This window comes from Corylus avellana, chromosome 5 (genome assembly GCF_965113065.1).
Source record: "Corylus avellana chromosome 5, dhCorAvel1.hap1.2, whole genome shotgun sequence".
Classification (NCBI taxonomy): Eukaryota; Viridiplantae; Streptophyta; class Magnoliopsida; order Fagales; family Betulaceae; genus Corylus; species Corylus avellana.
In genome coordinates, this window is record NC_142494.1 from 3,532,743 (window position 1) to 3,554,184 (window position 21,442).

Consider the following 21,442-nt stretch of genomic DNA (forward strand, 5'->3'; position numbering starts at 1 on the left):
ACTATACATTCATATGACACAATTACAAATGAATTATAAATATATTTTAAATAAAAATGAAAAAAAAAAAAAAAAGTTTAAAACTCTTAATTTATGGTATATTTGTAATTTTGAGTAACTTAACTGTCTCACATATAATTAACACATGACATGTCAAAGAAGAGTTGCATGATATTAATTGATTGGATCATTTAAATTAAAAATGACAGTCAAATTTTTAAAATTTTCATGTAAATTTATGTTAAAAACTCTAAAAATATATTAATTATATTTGATGTACCAGTATCCACCCGACTATGTCTAAATAGAGGAGGCCCATTGAAGCCGAACACTTGGGCCCGAAAAAACTAACCACTTAGGCCTAGTAGCTCGTTCAACAATTACAGTAAAAAGTAAAGAAACATGTGTAGTAAAGAATCGTTCATATTGCCACCTAGCTTACAGTGAATTAGGAAATTAGGATACTACTAGAAAATATCTAGTTAGTTATAGTGAATGAGTATTTTTGTCATCAAAAAATAAAAAGATAGAAATACTCATCCACTATAACTAACCGGATGATCTTGTTCCGATTATAGTAAGGAAGGCGAAGATAATCCCTCATTATATATATATTGGTTTAAAACATAAGATTTAACTCCTATTAAAATTAGAATTAACTTGGTCTCTTTTGTGCTTTAATAAACCAACAATAAATGACAAAATAAAGAATTTTACCCCTAGAAAAGCTCGTAGACTCATAGTTGGGTTTAAGGCAGAGATCTGGAGATACGGAGCTAACATTAGAGAAGCTAAACACGTGTCTTATGAATAAGGACAGTTTTTTTCCAAATTAGGTTGGAGGAATTTTCTTCAACCTAGTCTATAAAAGTGACATGTATCCATTTTTTTAATAATGCTAAAAGTCATTCTTCTATCCCTCTTGTGTCACTCTAAAAAAGATATGGCTTCTAAAATCATCATTGGTATTGTGATTGATTTTTATTGAATTCTGATCAAATGATAATTTTAAAAGTCATTTCATTTTTACAGTAACACAAGAATAATTTCTAAAATTATTCGTGTTCTTAAGTTATATATAGAGTTATATATATAGAGTTATAGTATAACTCTATATATAACTTAAGAACGGGTTAAGGATAAAATGGCGTAAAACAAGGGCAGTCAAATTACAAGAGTAATACCTATTGACTTTTGGATTAATTAGAACCAATACAATGTTCATGTCAACTCATGCATATATGTTTCCTACACGTACATGAATATCAATTGAACAATCCTATGAGTGTGATTGTGATTGTGATTGTGATTGAGAAATAGATCTTTTAAATCAAAAAGTATTTTTTTAGCAAAAGCTTCATTTTTAAGTTTTTGCTAAAAATATGTTTTGACCATTTTTGAGCTTTTTAAACCCTTAAAAGCACTTCCAAATTTTTTTACCAAATTTGTCATTTTTTTCTTTAAACAAACTTTTTGAGTGTTAAATGTATTTTTAGGTCCCTCAAGCGCACACCCAAACAGACCTTATAACTTATCAACCGTAATGATGTACCTAGGTGATTTATAAGAATTTTATGTCATGTATAATGTGAATTAAATAGATAAGCCTGATGAACAACATATCTAAATCTAATTATAAAGGTAATATATGGGTATCCAATCTTTATGAACTAAGTTTCCTTTTGTTTCGACGTAAAAAGAATTTTCTTTGAAACATATTTTTAACGAAATTATCTTTTTAAAAAAATTATTTAATTGTGTTAAAATATATAAAAAAATATTTAATATTTTTCGTATATTCTATATTTAAAGGTCGATTATAATCAAATCAAGATGATTTAATTACCATACTTGTATTTACTCACTACCTTATAAATAGAGATTTGTATTGTAGACAAATAACTTAATGAAAGCACAATGTAGCCCTTAAGGCTATTTAAAGTCAGTTTGGCGTTTGAGAAATAGAGCTTTTAAGTTAAAAAGAGCTTTTAGGCAAAAACTTTATTTTCAAGTTTTTGTCAAAAGTGTTTTTTTAACCATTTTTAGGCTTTTTGGACCCTTAAAAGCGCTTTTAATTTTTTTTACCAAATAAGTACTTTTTTTTTTTTTTTTTTTTTTTCAAACGGACTTTTTGAGTATTAAAAGCACTTTTAAACCCCTCAAACACATCCCAAACAGACCCTTAGAGTGGTGGACGTAGGTCTCTAACACCGAACCACCTGTAAATTATTTATGTTATTTTTCTATCTTGTTTTCGCTATTATTATTCAGTAATTTAGTTTTCCCCCACAAACTTCAACATTTTATCAGAACATCATCATTATTTCTACACATTGAAAATATTTTTCGACGTTTGGCTTATACAAACAACTAATGATGACAAAGAATAGTTAGCAACTTTCGATGAACACTATGGTGGGATTCCGGTGACCTCCAATGGTAGTGATTGACAACCAGTAGTAGATTTAGGTGAATAGAAGCTAATTAAAGCGAACTTCGGTGGCGGATTCCGGTGAACTTCTACGACAATGGATAATGAATTGTTAAGTATGACTTGAATTAAAAGTCATGGTGGGACCCAGTGATTTGTCTCCTTCTTCAAGTAGGAGAGGTTCTTGGTTCAACCGGTTTGCTCCTTTACATGTGGGTTTTGGAGTCCTTCTCCTATGTGTAATTGGACTCCTTGTTTGACTTATAGTAGGAGTCCTAAACCAACATGTAAAAGGAGAGTTAAACTTTTATATAAGGAACAAAGTACAAAGTGAATTTGTGTGTGCCAAACGTGAATATATGAGAGCACCAAAGGGAGGAGAAAAAGAGAGAATTTGGGAGAAGAAGGTACAAGGGCTGCCACGGTGTTTTCTTTTTGGTGGTTTTTGAAGGAGCCAAAAACAAGTGATTAGAAGAAAAAGATGCTGCAGAGTGAGAGAAGAAAATAGAGATCAGTCACCATCTGTTCCAGCAAAAGAAAAGTTTGTACATCTGTCTTTTGTATTCAATTTTAGGAATAATCTCTCTTGTATGATAGTGAGATTTAGGTGTATTGGGGCTTTGGGATCTGAGTGATTTTCTCTCTACTATTTTGTACTCCATATTTTGATAGTGGATTTCTCTGGGTCGTCTCCGCCAGTGGATGTAGTCTTGTTAAGCATAACCACTTAAATCTTTGTGTCGTGTGTGATTGCTTATCTTTGTTATTCGGTGTTCTTATTTTTCGCATCTCACGGGTCTTGGGAAATACGATTAATTTCCTAACATCTGGTATCAGAGCTGTTGGTTCGAGTGGGAGCGATGGCAAGTAAAGAAGGAAAGATGGGAATCGAGAAATTCGATGACAAAGATTTTGGGTATTAGAAGGTACAGATTGAAGATATTCTTTATGGGAAGGATCTTCATCAACCTCTTTTGGAAGAACAACCCGACGACATGGATGGTAGCGAGTGGACTCTGCTTGATCATAAAGTCCTAGTACTTATCAGGTTATCATTGTCAAAATCAATTGTACACAACTTTGTAAATGAGAAGACCACAGCAGGTCTAATGGCGGCTTTATCAAGTATGTATGAAAAACCGTCGGCTAACAACAACATGCATTTGATAAAGAAATTGTTCAACCTAAAGATGGCAGAAGGGGCTTCGATGGCATATCATCTCAATGAGTTCAATACTATCACAAATCAATTGTCTTCGGTGGAAATTGATTTTGATGATGAGGTTCGCGCGTTGATCGTCTTGGCATCTTTGCCAAATAGCTGGGAAGCAGTGAGTAACTCTGTAGAAAAGAGTAAACTGAGCTATGAAGACGTCAAGGATTTGATTTTCAGTGAAGATGTTCGCAGAAGAGATGCGGGTGAAGCCTCTTGTTCTGGTGCTACTTTAAACCTCGAGACTTGGGGCAGAGGACAAGACAGAAACTCTGGTCAAGGCAGATCAAATTCCAGAAAATGGAGAAGCAAATTCAGATTCGGTTAACAACCTGAGTGTTGAAACTATGGCAAGACTGGCCACTACAAAAAGAATTGCAAGGAACTACGGAAGGAGACTGAGAATGATTATGCAAACGTAGTGACAGAAAAAGTATATGATGCCCTACTTCTCTCTGTTGACAGTCCCCTTGATTTTTGGGTCTTAGACTCATGAGTATCTTTTCATATGACAGCGATCCGTGAAATTCTTGAGAACTATGTTGGTGGAGATTTCGGGAAGGTGTATTTGGCTGACGGAACGGCGCTGGATGTTGTGGGCCTAGGCGATGTTTGCATTAGAGTTCACAGTGACTCGGTATGGAAGCTGCAGAAGGTCAGGCATGTTCCATAGCTGAAGAAGAATCTGATTTTAGTGGGACAGCTTGATAAGGAAAGACATTCAATTCATTTCCACGGTGAAAAGTGGAAGGTCAGCAAGGGAGCCATGAATTTGGCTCGTTGTCATAAAACGGATACTCTCTATATGACCACAAACAGCAAGGATACAGCTGTTGTTGTAGATACGACTGCTGACTCAAAACTATGGCACCTAAGGCTTGGGCATATGAGCGAGAAAGAGATGAAGGTACTTATGTCAAAAGGAAAACTACCGAAGTTGAAGTCAGTTGAGTCTGATTTGTGTGAAGGCTACATCTTAGGAAAGTAGAAAAATGTGAGTTTCACGGAAGTTGGAAAGCACCTAAGCTTGGAAAGCTGGAGCTAGTACACACGGATTTGTGGGATCCTGCACCAGTGTCATCTCTTGGAGGCTCGCGGTATTACATCACATTTATTGATGACTTAAGCAGGAATGTATGGGTTTATTTCTTAAAAAGTAAATCTGATATATTTGAGACTTTTAAGAAATGGAAGCAGGGATGGATTCATAAAGTTTGATGGGGGGATCGAGGTATAAATTCAAAATACATAAAGTAATGTATACCAAAAAAAAAAAAAAAAAAACTTCAATTCAGTTTTAACAAAAAGATAAACATACGAAGAAAAAGATACATAGATAGTTGTGTCATAAAACATTTCAAATTTTAGCTCAAACACCTATTAAAATGGAATCCGTCGTGTTTGCATATCCCGAAAATCATCTATAATTGAATCAGTACTAAGTGTCGCAATAATTTCTTTTTCGATGTACTACATCAGAGAACCCGTCAAAAACTCATCTTCAATTTGTTGTGAAGCCTAGTTTTGATGATATTCATGGCTGAAAATGCTCGTTCTGTAGTTGTGGTAGAAATGGGAAGAGTAAGCAGAAGCACAACAACTCGAAAAACAAGTTGGTAGATAGTTGATTTTCTGGTTCTAACTAACCATTGGCACAATTCGGAAATATTTAACAATCATTGAAAACTTGAATCTTGAACTATATTATGCTCATAATGGTGAAGTTCTATTTCCAACTGTTCTTTTTCAAGATCGGTAAACTCTTGCGGATAAAACTTATTTACCAACTGACAAATATCATCAATTTTAAAAGACTCACGTGCAGCTCGAGGTAAAGTCTTGCGGATAAAACTTATTTACTAACTGACAAATATCATCAATTTTAAAAGACTCACGCGCAACTTGAGGATCAAGTGCCGAGCCTAGAATAAGCAACTCCACTACATGCTCACTAAACCAGCGATTTAATTCTTGTAATTGAGAATCTATTGCAGCACCAAAAATATCCACACGATAATGATGCTCAATTGTAAAGTCAGCTTGTTGATTGTGAGCTCGACATCTTCTCTCAACATAACCGGCATCCATATCCGGAACATCTATGTTGCGTTTATTGCAAAACAACTTCACTTTGGTAAGTAAAACTTCTCATTTATCAACTCTATATTGTTGGATACACCTTTTAGTAGATAAAACAGGATGCATGACACTTAAAATGTCTTGAGATTTGGATTGCAATGCTTGACATAAATGATCAGTGATCTGCATAGTTTGTTTCATAAGATGTAAGATGAATACAAATTCAAATGAAGTCATTACCTGATGAATTGAATCAGCTTCTACTCGTTGGGAAGAAGAAGTTCCCACATCAATGATTTTAACAATAACTTCACAAGTTGGACTATAAATTTTGATCAAGTTAGAAACTGATCTCAAGTGAGAACTCTAACGCGTATCTGTGGGTCGTTGTAGCGTACTAGTTTGATTAAGTCCCCTTCCACTCTCAATCTCATCAATTGCAATCATGTAAGCATTTCAGCAGCTTAGGCAACCCGCAATTCTTCATACCGATTGCATGAGACACAAACAAAATTGACAACATTCAATTTGGTAAAAAATTGATTAATAGAAATGACTTCTTTTGATGCTGCCACTAATGCCAATTGCAAATGATGTGCGAAACAATGAATGTAGTAGGCATATGGACAATCATTTGAAACCAAAGCTTGCAACCCATTCCACCCCCCTCGCATATTACTTGCGTCATCATATCTCTTCCCTCGAATATTTTGAATGTCTAGTTGATGTTTAGACAATACAGAATATATACATTTTTTTAAGGTTAATGCCGCAGTATCAGAAACATGAACAAGTCCAAAAAAACGTTCTCGCACAAAGCCATTCTTATCAACAAATCTTAAAATTATAGCCATTTGCTCTTTCATTGACTCATCACGAGCTTCATCAACAATTACGCAAAACTTTGTATCACCAATTATTTCCTTTACTTTGGTTGAAAAAACAGGTAAAATTTGTTTTTGTATCGTTGGTGATGTGTAAGTGGCATTTTTGGGAGCTTTAGCGATCACTTCAGCAAGCTGTTCATTATATGAAATCGTCAAACCCAATATCTCAAGAAAATTTTCACGATTTGTAGAACTCACACTTTCATCCCGACCTCTAAAAGCAACACCTTGAAATGCAAGCACTCGAACAACATCAATTGAGGCTTTCAACTGCAGTCGATTGTTTGCAATTTGTTCAGAAGTGAGCTTTTCAAACACATTTTGTATATGTTGAGATTGGTTCTTTAAATCTTCATATGACTTCTCAGCAACTCTATGAAATGAAGTAGGATCTTTTCCTATATGATTGAGAAAAGCACAATCTTTTTAATTTCTAACTTTCTTCCAATTCCTGAATCCATGTATAGTGAATACACGTTGTGTAAAATGCCCAGATAGCTTATTAAAGAGAAAACAAGGTAGACAAAAGGCTGCATCTTTCTCACGTGAATATTCAAGCCATGAAGGAAATAGATTGTACCACGAATGTTGAAAGTTACGAAGATGACTTTCTTTTCCAGATTTCGGGTAATTTGAGATTGGAGGTCGGTACAGACCAGCATTAATGTAAGCTCTTCGAATTTCATCTCGGTGATTAACATCATATTCTCATATCTGACGATGCAATCCAGAATCAAACTCCAATGAACTAATATCAAATTCATTGCCATCAACTCTCCGAAGTCTTTTAGAAGAATTTTCAGAAATTGGGATATCAGAAGTTGGCGATGATGTATCACCAATGTTGACATTTGAAGTTTGTGCATTCGAAGTTTGTGCATTTGAACTTTGTACATTTTTTCGCTTGAAAAAGTCAAGTATTGTATTTGACTTTTCCATCATCTACAAACAAAATCGGGAGAAAACATAAATCGATAATATTGGAAATTGATGGCTCTAGTTGGCCGACCATGTGCGCAAATTGGCTAGCCAGGAAATACAAATGAATCATTGGATGGGGAAGTAAATCATTCGAGGAATAATTAACCTCATCAAACAAATAATATACGCATGTGTTACATTATTACATTTCCATACATACATAAAGAAATTGATGTGGTATTTTTGTGACAAAAAATATCAATTATAAAAATAACCACTCGCAATATGACGAATCTTTGTAGGATACGGCTATAAAGAGGGTGTCGAACCTCAAGGACTGCAAGGGTTTAATTATCAAAATTAAAAGATCAAAGTTAACTTAATTAAAAGGGGTTTTGATTTGATTTGCTTAAAAACTAAAGTGCATGAAAATAAAAGAGATTTAAAATAAGAGAGAGAGAGTAGGGTATTGACTTCACCTCTATCCGCACAACAATAGTTAATCATAATTAATCCCATAAATTCATTCTATGCATGTTATAAATAAACAAGAAACTACCTTATTAAAGAATAAGCATAATCTATCTTCAGTTGGCACGGATCGTCCACCTAACCACTAAGACGCGGTACGACCCGTCTTCCCTAGGTATAAATTATCAAATTCTATAACAGGATACATACAATCAATGAATAAGTGTAACCCATCTTCGGTTGGCACGGACTGTCTACCTAAATTACACTAAACTAGGGTGTAGTACAATCCGTCTTCCCTAAGTATGGCCTATCAAATCCTATTGATCATATGTCAATTAAACCCATTGTATAACCATCATCCTCATAATCACAGAAAACAAGAATGATTTGAGATCAATAAAAGTAAAATACTTTCTAAGACAAGAGAAGAATTTCACAAATATTGATTTTGAAATTTAAGAGCAATTGCATTTAATAATTAAGAACATAAATCAATTGTAGCAATCCTCATAATTATACAATCAACATGCATAAATTGAAAATCTAGAAATTAAATACAATCAAACCATTGTGCTTGGAAAGGGCTACATCAATACCCCACGAAGGGGTTTAACCGCTCATGATCTCTTAAGCTCCAAAGACAATTTACTGAATTTTGCTCTAAGAGGCGGTGTGTTTTTTCTCAATGCTTAGAGGCCTATTTATAGGGCTTAGGAGAGTCCTAGAAGCCCTAGGAATCCTATAAATTTCGGAGATTTAAGTCCAAGTCCAATTATGATAAAGAAAACCTAAGTCCAAATCGGAATAGGATTCGCCCAAAATTGCGTTCCTATCTTGCGGGGCAATTTTGGCAATGCGACGCTCCGAATTAGGAAAATTATATTTCACAATGATTTGTATAAATTTGAGTTAGCTTTCCAGTGCCGCTTGAATCACCTCAATCGGATATTTGAGCTGAAAGTTATGGCCAAAATACCAAGACATATGCAGAATCCAAATTTGAATCCAATCCGATTTTCACTCCAATTTGAGAAATTCCGAATTAATCCATTCCTTTATTTGATTAAACTTAACCACAACATATAAGTCCTCTGTTATGATTGGCTACGCTTAATCATCTCAATGTGTGCTTTTAAGCCCAAAATCAATGGAATTAATTGCATCTTTATTTATAACCTGAAAACACAAAAACAAAACAAAAATCAAACAAATAACAATGCTAAGGAATTAACATATGCAAATTAAGGGGCTTGAATGTGCAACATTCGGCGCTTATCAGAAATAACCAAAAAAAAAAAAAAAATCAGAGAAATCCCCAAAATTCAGACTTAAGTCAACCAGCCCAAAGTCTCACAATGCACAACTCTTCACACTTTCTTGCTTTTTTTTTTTTTTTTGGATGAATAAGCACCTTCATTAAAAGCAAGACAAACCAAATACAAAGTATCACCGAATACAAGCCCTTCAAAAGGCCTAAAACAAAGCCTTATAGAGGCTGAACACCAACAAAACAAATCACAAAGCTACAAAACATACTAGCAGCAGAACAAAACAACCAAATCGTGAACAGAAAACCAACTAAACCAGAGGAGACCAACCAGTAACTATAGAACCAATATTAACAAAGCAAAAGCAAGTCTGTTGGTATATTCCATAAAGAGCAAAGCACAAGGTTTTTCTCACGATTGTAATTATAATCCTACGATTATATAACGAAATTTAAAAGAAAATTGTAAGAATTTTACCTCCCGCAGTAGTGTTCTCTCTCTCAATTTGAAACTCTCTCTCTCTCTCTCTCTCAAATTCTCAATCTCTGCATCTCGACTAGGGGACGAAGTGAAGAACTGAGGACGAGAATGGGGTATCGGGCACCTATTTTATTGAGGGGATGGGGCGCCTAATTTTTTTTTTTTTTAAGGGGAGGGGGGGGGGGTTTGCCTATTTTTTTGGGGATCGGGCGCCTATTTGTTTGGGGTGCTATTTTTTTGCCTTTTTTAGGTGGGATGAGCCTTTTGGGGGGGGGGGGGACTAGTCTTTTTATTTATTTATTTATTTTTTTGGGGGGGGGGGGGGGATTGTATATTTTTTTTTTCTTCAGCCTTTTTTTTTTTTTTTTTTTTTTTTTTAAGGAAATGAGGGGGGGGGGGGGGGTGGGGGGAGACCATGGCCCCAGCCGGTCCCCCCCCTCCTTCGTCGCTGAATGGAAGGCCATGATTGAGACTGAAACAGGCTTGAAACTCAAGCGTTTGAGATCATACAATGGAGGAGAATACGAAGATAGGGGGTTTAAACAGTTTTGCGCAATAAATGAGATTAGAATGGAGAAAGCTATCTCGGAAACACCACAGCAGAATGGCGTGGCTGAGCGCATGAACATGACCCTCAATGAGCATGCTAGGAGTATGGTGTTGCATGTTGGGTTAACAAAGACTTTCTGAGCTGATGCAGTTAGCACTGCTGCATACTTGATAAATAGGGGGTCTTCCATTCCCCTAAGCCATAGACTACCGAAAGAAGTATGGAGTGGAAAAGAGGTAAATCTTTCACATCTGAAAGTTTTTGGTTGTGCTTCATATGTCCATGTTGAGTCTGATGCTCAGAGTAAACTAGATGGTAAATCTAATAAGTGTTTCTTCATTGGATATGGGGATGGGCCTTTGGTTATCGATTTTGGGATGATCAAAATCGGAAGATCATTAGAAGTCAGAATGTGATTTTTAATGAGTGTGCTATGTACAAGGATGGGTCAAGTGCAGGACCTGAAGTTATAGAGCAGGAACCGAAGAAGTCTGAGTTTGTTAACTTAGATGAACTTTCTAAAAGTACAGTGTAGAAAGAGAAACAATTCGTGAAGGTGGAGCTTGATGAATAGTGTTCACTCACAGATGAATGTGATGGCGGGGAATCTTCAAGAGACTTACAGCACCAGAAAGAATCTTATTCTTTAGCAAGAGGCAAAGAGAAACGTGATCGAAAAGCAACAAAGAGATATGGTTTTGAGGATATGGTTTCTTTTGCTCATACAGCTAGTAGTGAAGATCCATCGTCTATTCAGGATGGTATGCCGAAAGAGGTGGAGTCACTACAGAGTGGTAAAGCTTGGGATTCGGCAGAATACCCCAAGGGAAAAAAGGATAAAGGGTGCAGATGGGTCTACAGGAAGAAAGAGTCATTGGAGAAAGCTATATGGTCGACGGGGCTGATAGGGAGGCATGGCGTTATGTCTAAAGCAGGTCCTATGCTTAAGTTCAAAAAGCGCTTGGACTTGAGGGACACTTGTGGAGTATGATTGCCTTTAGGGGCTGAGGTGGAGTGTAACACCCCGGTCCCATATTGGGAAGATGAGAAGAAGCCCACATAGAGTAGATGGTTTATAGAGATAGTCATGGGTGCTAAGTCCCACATTGCCTAGTTACTAGGTGAAACTGGGCTTTATAATGAATTCTATAGAAGTTCCAAATTGACTAGTCCTTTTTGGGTATCAGAGCCAAAAAGGACTAGCGCTTTTCCCTGGGTCGTTACAAGTGGTATCAGAGCCACCTAGTAACGCCAGGTCATGTGGTACTGGAGCACTGCATGACATGGACCTGACGAGGACGTCAGGAGTTTAAGAGGAGGAGTTTGTAATACCCCGATCCCATATTGGGAAGATGAGAAGAAGTCCACATAGAGTAAATGGTTTATAGAGATAGTCATGAGTGTTAAGTCTCACATTGCCTAGTTACTAGGTGAAACTGGACTTTATAATGAATTCTAGGAAAGCTCCAAATTGACTAGTCATTTTGGGGTGATAGTGCAGATATGGCTAGCGCTTTTCCCTGGGTCGTTACACGGAGACACGTTTTGGGAGACTTGATGGGATTCAAGTCAAGGTGGAGATTGTTAAGCATGACTTGAATTAAAAGTCATGGTGGGACCCAACGGTTTGTCTCCTTCCTCAAGTAGGAGAGGTTCTTGGTTCAACCGGTTTGCTCATTTACATGTGGGTTTTGAAGTCCTTCTCCTATGTGTAATTGGATTCCTTGTTTGACTTATAGTAGGAGTCTTAGACCAACATGTAAAAGGAGAGTTAAGCTTCTATATAAGGAACAAAGCACAAGGTGAATTTGTGTGTGCTAAACGTGAAAAAATGTGAGGAGAAAAAGAGAGAATTTGAGAGAAGGAGGTACAAGGGTTGCCACGGTGTTTTCTTCTTGGTAGTTTTTGGAGGATCCAAAAACAAGTGATTAGAAGAAAAAGGTGCTGTAGAGTGAGAGAAGAAAATAGAGATCAGCCGCCATCTGTTCCAGCAAAAGAAGAGTTTGTACATCTGTTTTTTGTATTCGATTTTTGGAATAATCTCTCTTGTATGATAATGAGATTTGGGTGTATTGAAGCTTTGGGATCTGAGTAATTTTCTCTATACTATTTTGTACTCCATATTTTGATAGTGAATTTTCTCTAGGTCATTTCCGCCAGTGGGTGTAGGCTTGTTAAGCCGAACCACTTAAATCTTTGTGTTGTGTGTGATTGCTTATCTTTGTTATTCCGCATTCTTCTTATTTTTCGCATCTCACAGGTTTTGGGAAATAAGATTAATTTCCTAACATGAATTACGAGAGAGAATGTGTATAAGAAGTAGAAGCTCAAACTCATCAAATTGTTTAAAAAAGGGAAACCATTTTACGAAAAGTGTTTTTTTTTTTTTTCTCGATTTGACCATGATTTTCATTTGTACCAGACACTGAAAAATAAGGAAAATGTTTTTTTAAAAAAACATTTTACATCGAAACAAACAAAGCCTATGTGAGATTTACAATCTATTAATTTGATGTGTGAAACACTCCAATTCCACATTAGAAAAATAATTAGTTCACATAAAGTGAGCGGATATGAGCTCATTAGTGCTAAATCTCACACTAGTTTATTAATAAATGAAACTTGACTTTCTAAGCGATTCTTTGAACTAGGGAGTATCCTATTCCGATTCGAATTAGGATCCTATCCTGTTCAAATAAACTGAAGAATATCCAGTTAGTTATATTGGAAGGGTATTTTTGTCATCTTAAAAGGTGAAAAGATAAAAATACAATTCCAATATAACTAACTGGATATTTTCCAGTTTATTTGAATTAAAGAGGATCATGTTCCGATTCTTTGGAGCTTTTACCTAATCATTTCGAAATGATAGGACATATATAACGAGTAATATTAGGAACAATTTTTTATCAGATCCGGCTTACATGCTGTTATTAAAATAAATAACAACATGTATGCTGTAGTAAAAGCAACGGCTAAAATTGAATCTTTCAAAATCTCTCTTCATTTTCTCATTCCTATTAAAAGCTTCTAAAAGTAAGTCAACTTTGAGATTCAATCTTAACTGTTGCTTTAACTACTACATATATTCTGTTATTTTAATAACAACATATAAGCCGGATCCCTTTTTATCCTCTTAAAGTTGATGTGGCATTTAAAATCATTGATCAAAATCCAAGTATGATTTATCTAAAATTTAATGGTGATTTTAAATGCCACATCAACTTTAAGAGGATAAAAAGAATTTTTTTTTTTTTTTTGAACAAGATAAAAAGATGGTTCTCTTTGCATTACTTGACATAAATTCTGATCAATTTATTCCAGAAGAAATAGCCTCTCGTATTCCTATCGCAGCCAAGGACACTGTGGATATTAGCAAATATACTACATCTTTGTCTGTCCACCCTAACGTACTTCTTAGATCTTAATTTATAATGGTACTCTGGCTGCCAAAAATGTGATAGAATTAGCATGCCATCGAAAAAGCCATAAGAACAAGGAGGTTGGTTTGTTTAATAAAACAGGTAAAAATGCATATAAGAATACGATTCTCTATAAAAATGCATGAGAATTACATATTTAATAATATAGTTTCATACACTGAGTTGAAATAATTTGGGGAAAGTCCACATATCCCCCATCAAACTTTCATCTATTTGACAATGTCTTTCCAAACTTTCAATTGTGACAATATTCCCTCAAAACTACCAAAAATTGTCAATGTTCCCCAGTGACTTAACTACCCTTAGTAAAATAAAAACAAAAAATACTAAAACTTCTAAACAAACCTAAAACTTAAAAATAAAAATAAAAATAAAAATAAAAAAACAAAAAACAAAAAAAAAAAACCAAGGGATGGCCAAATTTAAAAATTGTTTAAAAAAAAAAAATCATTTTTTTAAGAAAAAGATTAAAAAAATTCGATTTTTTTTTGAATTTTTTCGTTTTTTTTTTTTTTTGAAATTTTGTTTTATAATTTATTTTAAATAAAAGTTCTTTAAATAAATAAAAAACTAAAATTTTCGTTTAAAAAAAATTAAAAAATTTCGTTTTTTTGAAATAAAATTAAAAAAATTATTATTATTTTTTTAAAAAAAAATCGTTCAAAAAATTTTTGTAACTATTATTATTTTTTTATTTTTTGAAATTTGTATGAGTCTTTTTGTCTTATTGAGAAATCTATAGGGGTATTTTTATTTTTTGTTAGCCTTTGGAGAGACATTGACAATATTCTGGTAGTTTGAGAGTACATTATCACAATTGAAAGTTTGGAGGAACATTGTCAATTAGGTGGTAGTTTGAAGGGGGTATGTAGACTTTACAAAAAAAAAAAATTCATCCGACTCAATTTGGTTTAAAACATTATCCCAAAAAATTTCACTTTACCCAAAAAAGAGTAGAACAATCTCATTTCACCAACCACCCATCCATTTAATTAAACGTTTTGAATCCTTCTACCATCGCTCACTAATTTCGTGTTGGGTTTATATTAAATTTATAGGTCATATAAAAAATTACTAACTTTAAATGTCATATGTCGAGTTCGGATCATGTCAAGGTATCAATATAAGACTATATATATTAATAATAACCCGACTCATTTAATTAAATGGTTAAATACTTTTTTGCCCTTGTTGTTTAACTTTATTTTTCGCCCTCTCAGTTTCATTTTGTATCATAGATGGTACCTCAATAATGGTTAAAAACGAAGATGGTGCCTCTGTTTAAATTTCGTCCAAAAATCCACGTCAGCATCCTTAAAAAATTGACATCTGTCCATATACATAATAAAAAATAAAAAAATAAAAATTTTAAAAAATAAAATGATTAAAAAAAATAAAAAATTAAATTAAATAAGTCACCCATGGCCAGTTTGGGGGTGGCCGAACCACCCCCAAGGGTCCTTGGGGGTGGTTCCGCCACCCCCAACTTGCAAAATGGGGGTGGATGAAACCACTCTGTTTGGCCTAGGTGGTTTCGACCACCCCAGATCGGCTAATCTAGGTCGCCCACCTCAAAAGGTCAACTAAAAGAAAAAAGATTAGGGTTGGCCAAACCATCCCAGGCCAAACGGGGGTGGCCGAACCACCCCCAACAGCTTTGGGGGTGGCCGAACCACCCCCAACAGCTTTGGGAGTGGTTTCGTCCACCCCTATTTTGCAAGTTGGGGGTGGCCGAACCACCCCCAAACCAGTAGAGGTGGCTTCAGCCAGCTTCATGGGGTGGCAAAAATGATGATGGCTAGCCACCCTATTTTGCCTAAAAAGAAGCCACCCTTTTTCCAATTTTTTTTTTTTAATAATTTAATTTAAAATTTTAATTTTTTTAATCATTTTAATTTTAAAAAAATTTATTTTTTTAATTTCTAATTAAGTATATGGACACGTGTTAATTTTTTAGGGGTGCTGACGTAGATTTCTGTTAATTTTTGGACGGAATTTAGACGAAGATACCATCTCTGTTTTTAACCATTATTGAAGTACCATCTATGATACAAAACAAAACCGAAAGGACAAAAAATAAAATTGTTAAACTACCGAGGACAAAAAAGTGTTTACCCTTTAATTAAATAAGTTAAACCTTTTAACCTTGATTGCTAACTCCATATTAAGTTTATATTGAGTTGACAAGTGTCAAAAAAACTGCAGGTCCTAATCTCCTATTGGCTTTGAAAAATTTAGTACACATGTAAAACTGTGTTTGGACATGATGGTGGTTTAACAAAGGTTGTCTGATCGACCTAATATAACAAACCCACCTCATTCATTCACTTATTTACCTCCATTGCCATCGCCCAGTCCACCGCCCGAGTAAAAAGGCTGGCCATATGCATATCCTCCGAACTGTGCGTATCCTCGATTCCACATCACCATGCTATCACTTTCTATTGCCCGATTCTTGCCACGTCAAACACCCAAAAGCCTAGGAAGAACGTCTATAAATAGCGGACTGAGCTGTCTCATTGTCTCAAGGCCAACGTAGTGTTGGGCTTTGTTTCTCCGATACCCTTTTGAGTTTCTATCAAATCTTATCAACCTTACCTTCCCTTGCTTCCCAATAATGGATTTTATGTTTCTTGATCTTGGCTGAGGATATTTTAACAAGTTTTTCTTTTTTTGTGGGGATTCGGCATTTTTCAACAGGTAAGTGCTTCTATTTCGGTCATATATGAGTTTCACATTTTCTTCTTCTTCATTATTAATGGACTTACGTATGAAAATGGCATTGGAATACTGATATAATGGTGGAATCGATAATTTATACTAATAAACAAACAGTTTGACGATTGCTTATGTTAAAATTTTGATGGGTTTTTTGTTAGTTAGTGATGATGGCTTACTTTTTTGGTTGTTATGGAACGATAAAGGAGTTTTTATTTTTTTTCTTTTCTCATTTTGTTTTCGTTGAGCAAATATACATAAGATCATTGGACTATAAGTATGAAAATGCGATTGGAAGACTCATATAATGGTGGGATTGATAATTTATACATACTTATGTTAAAGTCTTTGAAGGGTTTCTGTAATGATGCTTTGTTTTTTTGGCTGTTGTGGAATGGTAAAGGACAAAGGAGTTTGTGGTTCGAGGATGGAAACATAAAGCCGGATTCCCACTCAGTAATTGTTCAGTTAGGAGGAATCAGAAAAAACATTTAACTAGCAATGGTGTATATTAGAGAAGGGATTATGGAGCCTCTGTGTGAGTTTTGTGGGGTGGTCAGGGCAATGGTGTATTGTAAATCGGATTTGGCTCGCCTTTGCTTGCAATGTGATGGATGTGTACACTCTGCTAATTCTTTGTCCCGTAGGCACCCACGGTCACTCTTATGTGACAAGTGCTATTCTCAGCCTGCAATTGTCCGATGCATGGATGATAAAATGTCTCTATGTCAAGGCTGTGACTTGAATGGCAATGAGTGTTCAAGGCTGGGGCATCGATGCCAGCCATTGAATTGTTATATTGGTTGCCCTTCTTTGGCAGAGTTGTCAAGAATTTGGTCTTCGGTTCTTGATACGCCTTCTTCAATTGGTTTTGATAGTAGTTGGGAGAACCTGAGTACACTGCCTATAAATGAGAATTGCATTAGCAACTGTTTGGAACAAAGAGATGATGAGGGATCATTTGGGTTGGTGGCAAGCAAGCCAAATGAACTAGAGCCTACCTCTAAGTTTGAGCCTTGGATGGAATTGTCTTCTGTGATTCCACCAAATCTAAATTCCGTGCCATACTGCAAAGATCAAGCATCTTTCTTCCCTGATCAAGAATCTAATTTGCCAAAGGTATTTTTTTTTTTCAGGCTTGTTCTTAAATTGGTAAAATAACTAGTTATATGGTAAGTTTTTTTTTTTTTTTTTTGTTAACTAGTTTCATGGTGTCTTTATCTATCTGAAGCATACATGCTAACCTTTTTTATTTTTTTGAGCAGTGAGATTTAAACTAAAAGTATACTTCCCTAATATTTTATGTTACTTGTCAAGTGACTCTACTTTTGGTAATTTTGATTTGTGCGTTAATTTACTTCATGTGCTTCAGGATACTTCCAATTTCAAGGATCTTGCAATTCAGGATAGTGATGATATCTGTGAAGGTCTCAACATAGATGATGTGCCATTAAACTTAACGAGTGGTGAGATATTTGGTAATCCAGAAGATCCTACCAAATACCAGTTTGGGAATGGAGGAATGGAATGCCCATCAATGGAGAAAAACTTATCTGTCACTGGATCTAATGGTCCAATCGAGAGTGCTTTGGAGGTTATATCCTTTACTTGAAATTTATATTGCACTTCGACGAATGCTCTTTAATTATTATTCTACCTTTCTTCTCCTCAACTCCCTAATCCAATTGAAAACATTCATGAGATATTGCATTTCAAGTTTCATTTCAATAAGTATCTTTTTTTTTTGGGGGGGGTGGTTCAGTCAAATGAAATACTATTATGAGTGTTTTAGATGATCTAAAACTATGATATTCTTTCGCATGAGTTAAGTAAAATTCAGTTCCTTTGTTAACCATAAGCCTTTTACAGATCGATTTTGCAGCTTGGTTTTAATTTGATAGGCTCAAATATGGGGTTTTAAGTACTTGGTACTAAGTTAAACTATTCATTTTTGACACACCAGGCATGATCTTTTAGTATACACTGACCTATCAAAATGTCTGAAAAATAATAATCTTTATTTGCATTCTACTTACTTTTGAAGTTTACAAGATTTGCTTATGTGCGCGACTGACCGTCCCCATTGTTTTTTTTTAGGCTTCATCATTAGGGCAACAAGATTGTGTGGCTTTTCAATCCTCTCATGTTGATGGGTTAAACAGCGTGATGCAGGCCATGAATGATAGTGCAAATTGCTTACTCATGAATCCTACTTGCACCAGAAACATCAATTTGGGGTTTCCTATTGGGCAAGTTCATTCAGGCATATCACTTTCACTATCCAACATCACTGGTGAAAGTAGTGCAGCTGATTATCAAGATTGTGGATTGTCACCAGTATTTGTAACAGCTGAATCACCTTGGGAATCAAATTTGGAGACTAGTTGCCCACAAGCAAGGGATAAAGCGAAGATGAGATATAATGAAAAAAAGAAAAGTCGAATGTATGCATCTCAGTGCTGAATTCAATTTTATTTAATGCTAATTTAACTTGGTATCTACAAATCTTGATAGTTCTCTTGTTTCCAGAAGCACTTGTAAGTTGTAAGGCATCTTTGCTACTTCTTCCCTTTCAAGTGCTCCAAATCATTAGTCTAAAAAACTGGATTATTTTGGTACTGATTTCAAATTAGCACTTACAAGAATATGGAAATTTCTTAATAACTACACCCTGATATTGTTTCTTGATGTTTGCATAAAGATCTTATAGATTCTATTTACATTCAACTCTAACAGATATTTCGCGTTTTTGACATATAGGTTTGGTAAACAAATAAGATATGCCTCACGCAAAGCCAGAGCTGATACTCGAAAGCGTGTGAAAGGGAGATTTGTGAAAGCAGGTGAAACATATGATTATGACCCTCTTATTGCAGAGAACTGAACTTCTAAGCCATATAACCCAATCTCCCCACCCTGCGTAGCAAGACAAGGCCTGCTTTGATGGAGGTAGTCCTGCAAGAAACATATGTTAAGGTTCCTGTCTGAGAAGATGGATGTCAAGGTAATCAACAACTATATGCAGTTTTATATGATATAAATGCAAATTTTATCTGATAAAAATCTGTTCTATCTCATTACAGGAATATATAGGTTCTAAACTCAATAATCGTGTATAATGAATAGCTTTTTCTTGCAAAATTTTCTATAGATGAAAATTCCTATCTTCACAATTTCTTTTCATTAGACATTTTTTCTTGAACACATGATTTAGAACATTGTTCTCTCTTTATCCTTTGTATCTGGTTCTTATCTCTGCAGGTCTGTTTGTTCTTTCTTGATTTCAGACTGGGATTGTCCATAGTCGACTGAACCATCATCTTCTCTCTCTCTCTCTCTCTCTCTCTCTCTCTATAGATCCTATATCCTATCTAGTACTTTTTCCTTTATTCTTCTCATCATTAAAATAAAAAATACAAAACAAAATTATTTTAAGAATATTGCACACTTTGTAAGCACTAGTTATATGCCATCGAGATGATGTATAGGTGCCTTCTTGATGCTTAATGTCCATGCACTCAAATGGAAACAATTATTTCCAAGTTTACTAATCAATTTCCTAATCTTTTATTTATGTTCTGGTAATTGCAACGGATATTCAGTCAGGAGATACAGTTGACAAAGAACCTCATATGAGAACCTCTGGTTCATGTCCTTTTGCCTGTCCTATTGTACACCCTCTTCCTTTGGCTGCCACCTCCGGCAACCTCGCCATTTGGCAAAAATTTCATTGCAATTTAATTTTATATTTAATCAGTTTCTACTCCATTTAATAATTTTTTTACCAGATTCCTGTTCATTTGAGTGTTCAAGAATCCTGTTAGAATAAACAATATCGCATGAGTGATCTCATTGATTTATGTGTGGCTAATGGCTATACACTAGGGATGAACTATACGATATTTCAATTCAAGGGAATTGTTTCCTAGCTTCAAGTTCAGCAAAATCAGCCCGTGGTTAGTTCGAACGGTCGAACAGTTTGGTTAATACCACAATATTAGTTGTTCGAGTCCTCACTCAACTCATACATGGTTTTTGCAGGCAGAGTCGTGTATCCAGGGTTTATCCGACAGGGATGGCTGATGGGTCACGAAGTAGCCCTGCCTTGAACGCGGTCAATTTTTGTTAGCGTATTTGCACTCATATATTTAATCAGTTTCTACTGCATGTAATAATTTTTTTACCAGATTCATGTTCTTTGAATGTTCAAGAATCCTGTTAGAATAAACAATATCGCATGAGTGATCTCATTGATTTATGTGTGGCTAATGGCTATACACTAGGGATGAACTATACGATATTTCAATTCAAGGGAATTGTTTCCTAGCTTCAAGTTCAGCAAAATCAGCCCGTGGTTAGTTCGAACGGTCGAACAGTTTGGTTAATACCACAATATTAGTTGTTCGAGTCCTCACTCAACTCATACATGGTTTTTGCAGGCAGAGTCGTGTATCCAGGGTTTATCCGACAGGGATGGCTGATGGGTCACGAAGTAGCCCTGCCTTGAACGTGGTCAATTTTTGTTAGCGTATTTGCACTCATATATTTAATCAGTTTCTACTGCATGTAATAATTTTTTTACCAGATTCATGTTCTTTGAATGTTCAAGAATCATGTTAGAATAAACAATATCGCATGAGTGATCTCATTGATTTATGCATGGCTATACACTAGGGATGAACTAATCGATATTTCTATTCAAGGGAATTGTTTCCTAGCTTCAAGTTCAGCAAAATCAGCAACTACTGCCGGTGCGTGGCCTTCACGCGCCGGTGTGTGGCCTCCTCCGCCAGTGCTGCTTTTCCTTTAATTTTTTTGTTGTCTAGTTATTTTTCCAAGTATTTTTCTGTTGTGTTTCCACTTTCAGCTACATCCTTGATTTGGCATTTTCTATTTTTGACAGAGTTTTTCCTCTGCTTTCCAACCACTGATGGTCGGCTTTATTCTTGTTTTCCGACTACTGATGGTCGTGTCGGCA

The 21,442-nt window shown here is 35.3% G+C and overlaps 1 protein-coding gene and 1 pseudogene across 2 annotated transcripts; one reads left to right on the forward strand and one right to left on the reverse strand.

The window, feature by feature from the left end:
• Positions 1–5,024: 5,024 nt before the first annotated feature.
• Positions 5,025–7,549, reverse strand: LOC132181587 (uncharacterized; annotated as a pseudogene).
• An 8,757-nt stretch (positions 7,550–16,306) lies between these two features.
• LOC132182586 (zinc finger protein CONSTANS-LIKE 12-like) lies at positions 16,307–20,927 on the forward strand. 2 transcript variants are annotated; one of them, XM_059595871.2, is made up of 6 exons: positions 16,307–16,446; positions 16,868–17,583; positions 17,837–18,058; positions 18,562–18,908; positions 19,225–19,468; positions 20,506–20,927. In XM_059595871.2, exons 2-5 carry the CDS (start codon positions 16,966–16,968, stop codon positions 19,346–19,348), a joined length of 1,311 nt encoding a protein of 436 aa, XP_059451854.2. In that variant the 5' UTR covers positions 16,307–16,446; positions 16,868–16,965; the 3' UTR covers positions 19,349–19,468; positions 20,506–20,927. The 2 variants fall into 2 exon arrangements, with proteins under 2 accessions (XP_059451854.2, XP_059451856.2); XM_059595873.2 differs by lacking the exon at positions 20,506–20,927 and adding an exon at positions 20,350–20,403.
• The last annotated feature ends 515 nt before the right edge of the window (positions 20,928–21,442 follow it).

Excerpts from the sequence above, each read along its gene's own strand:
- LOC132182586 (XM_059595871.2), top strand. The coding sequence starts at position 16,966 with ATGGTGTATATTAGAGAAGGGATTATGGAGCCTCTGTGTGAGTTTTGT. Across the intron at positions 17,584-17,836 it reads AAGAATCTAATTTGCCAAAG|GATACTTCCAATTTCAAGGA; the intron begins GTATTTTTTTTT and ends CATGTGCTTCAG. Across the intron at positions 18,909-19,224 it reads GAAAAAAAGAAAAGTCGAAT|GTTTGGTAAACAAATAAGAT; the intron begins GTATGCATCTCA and ends TTTGACATATAG.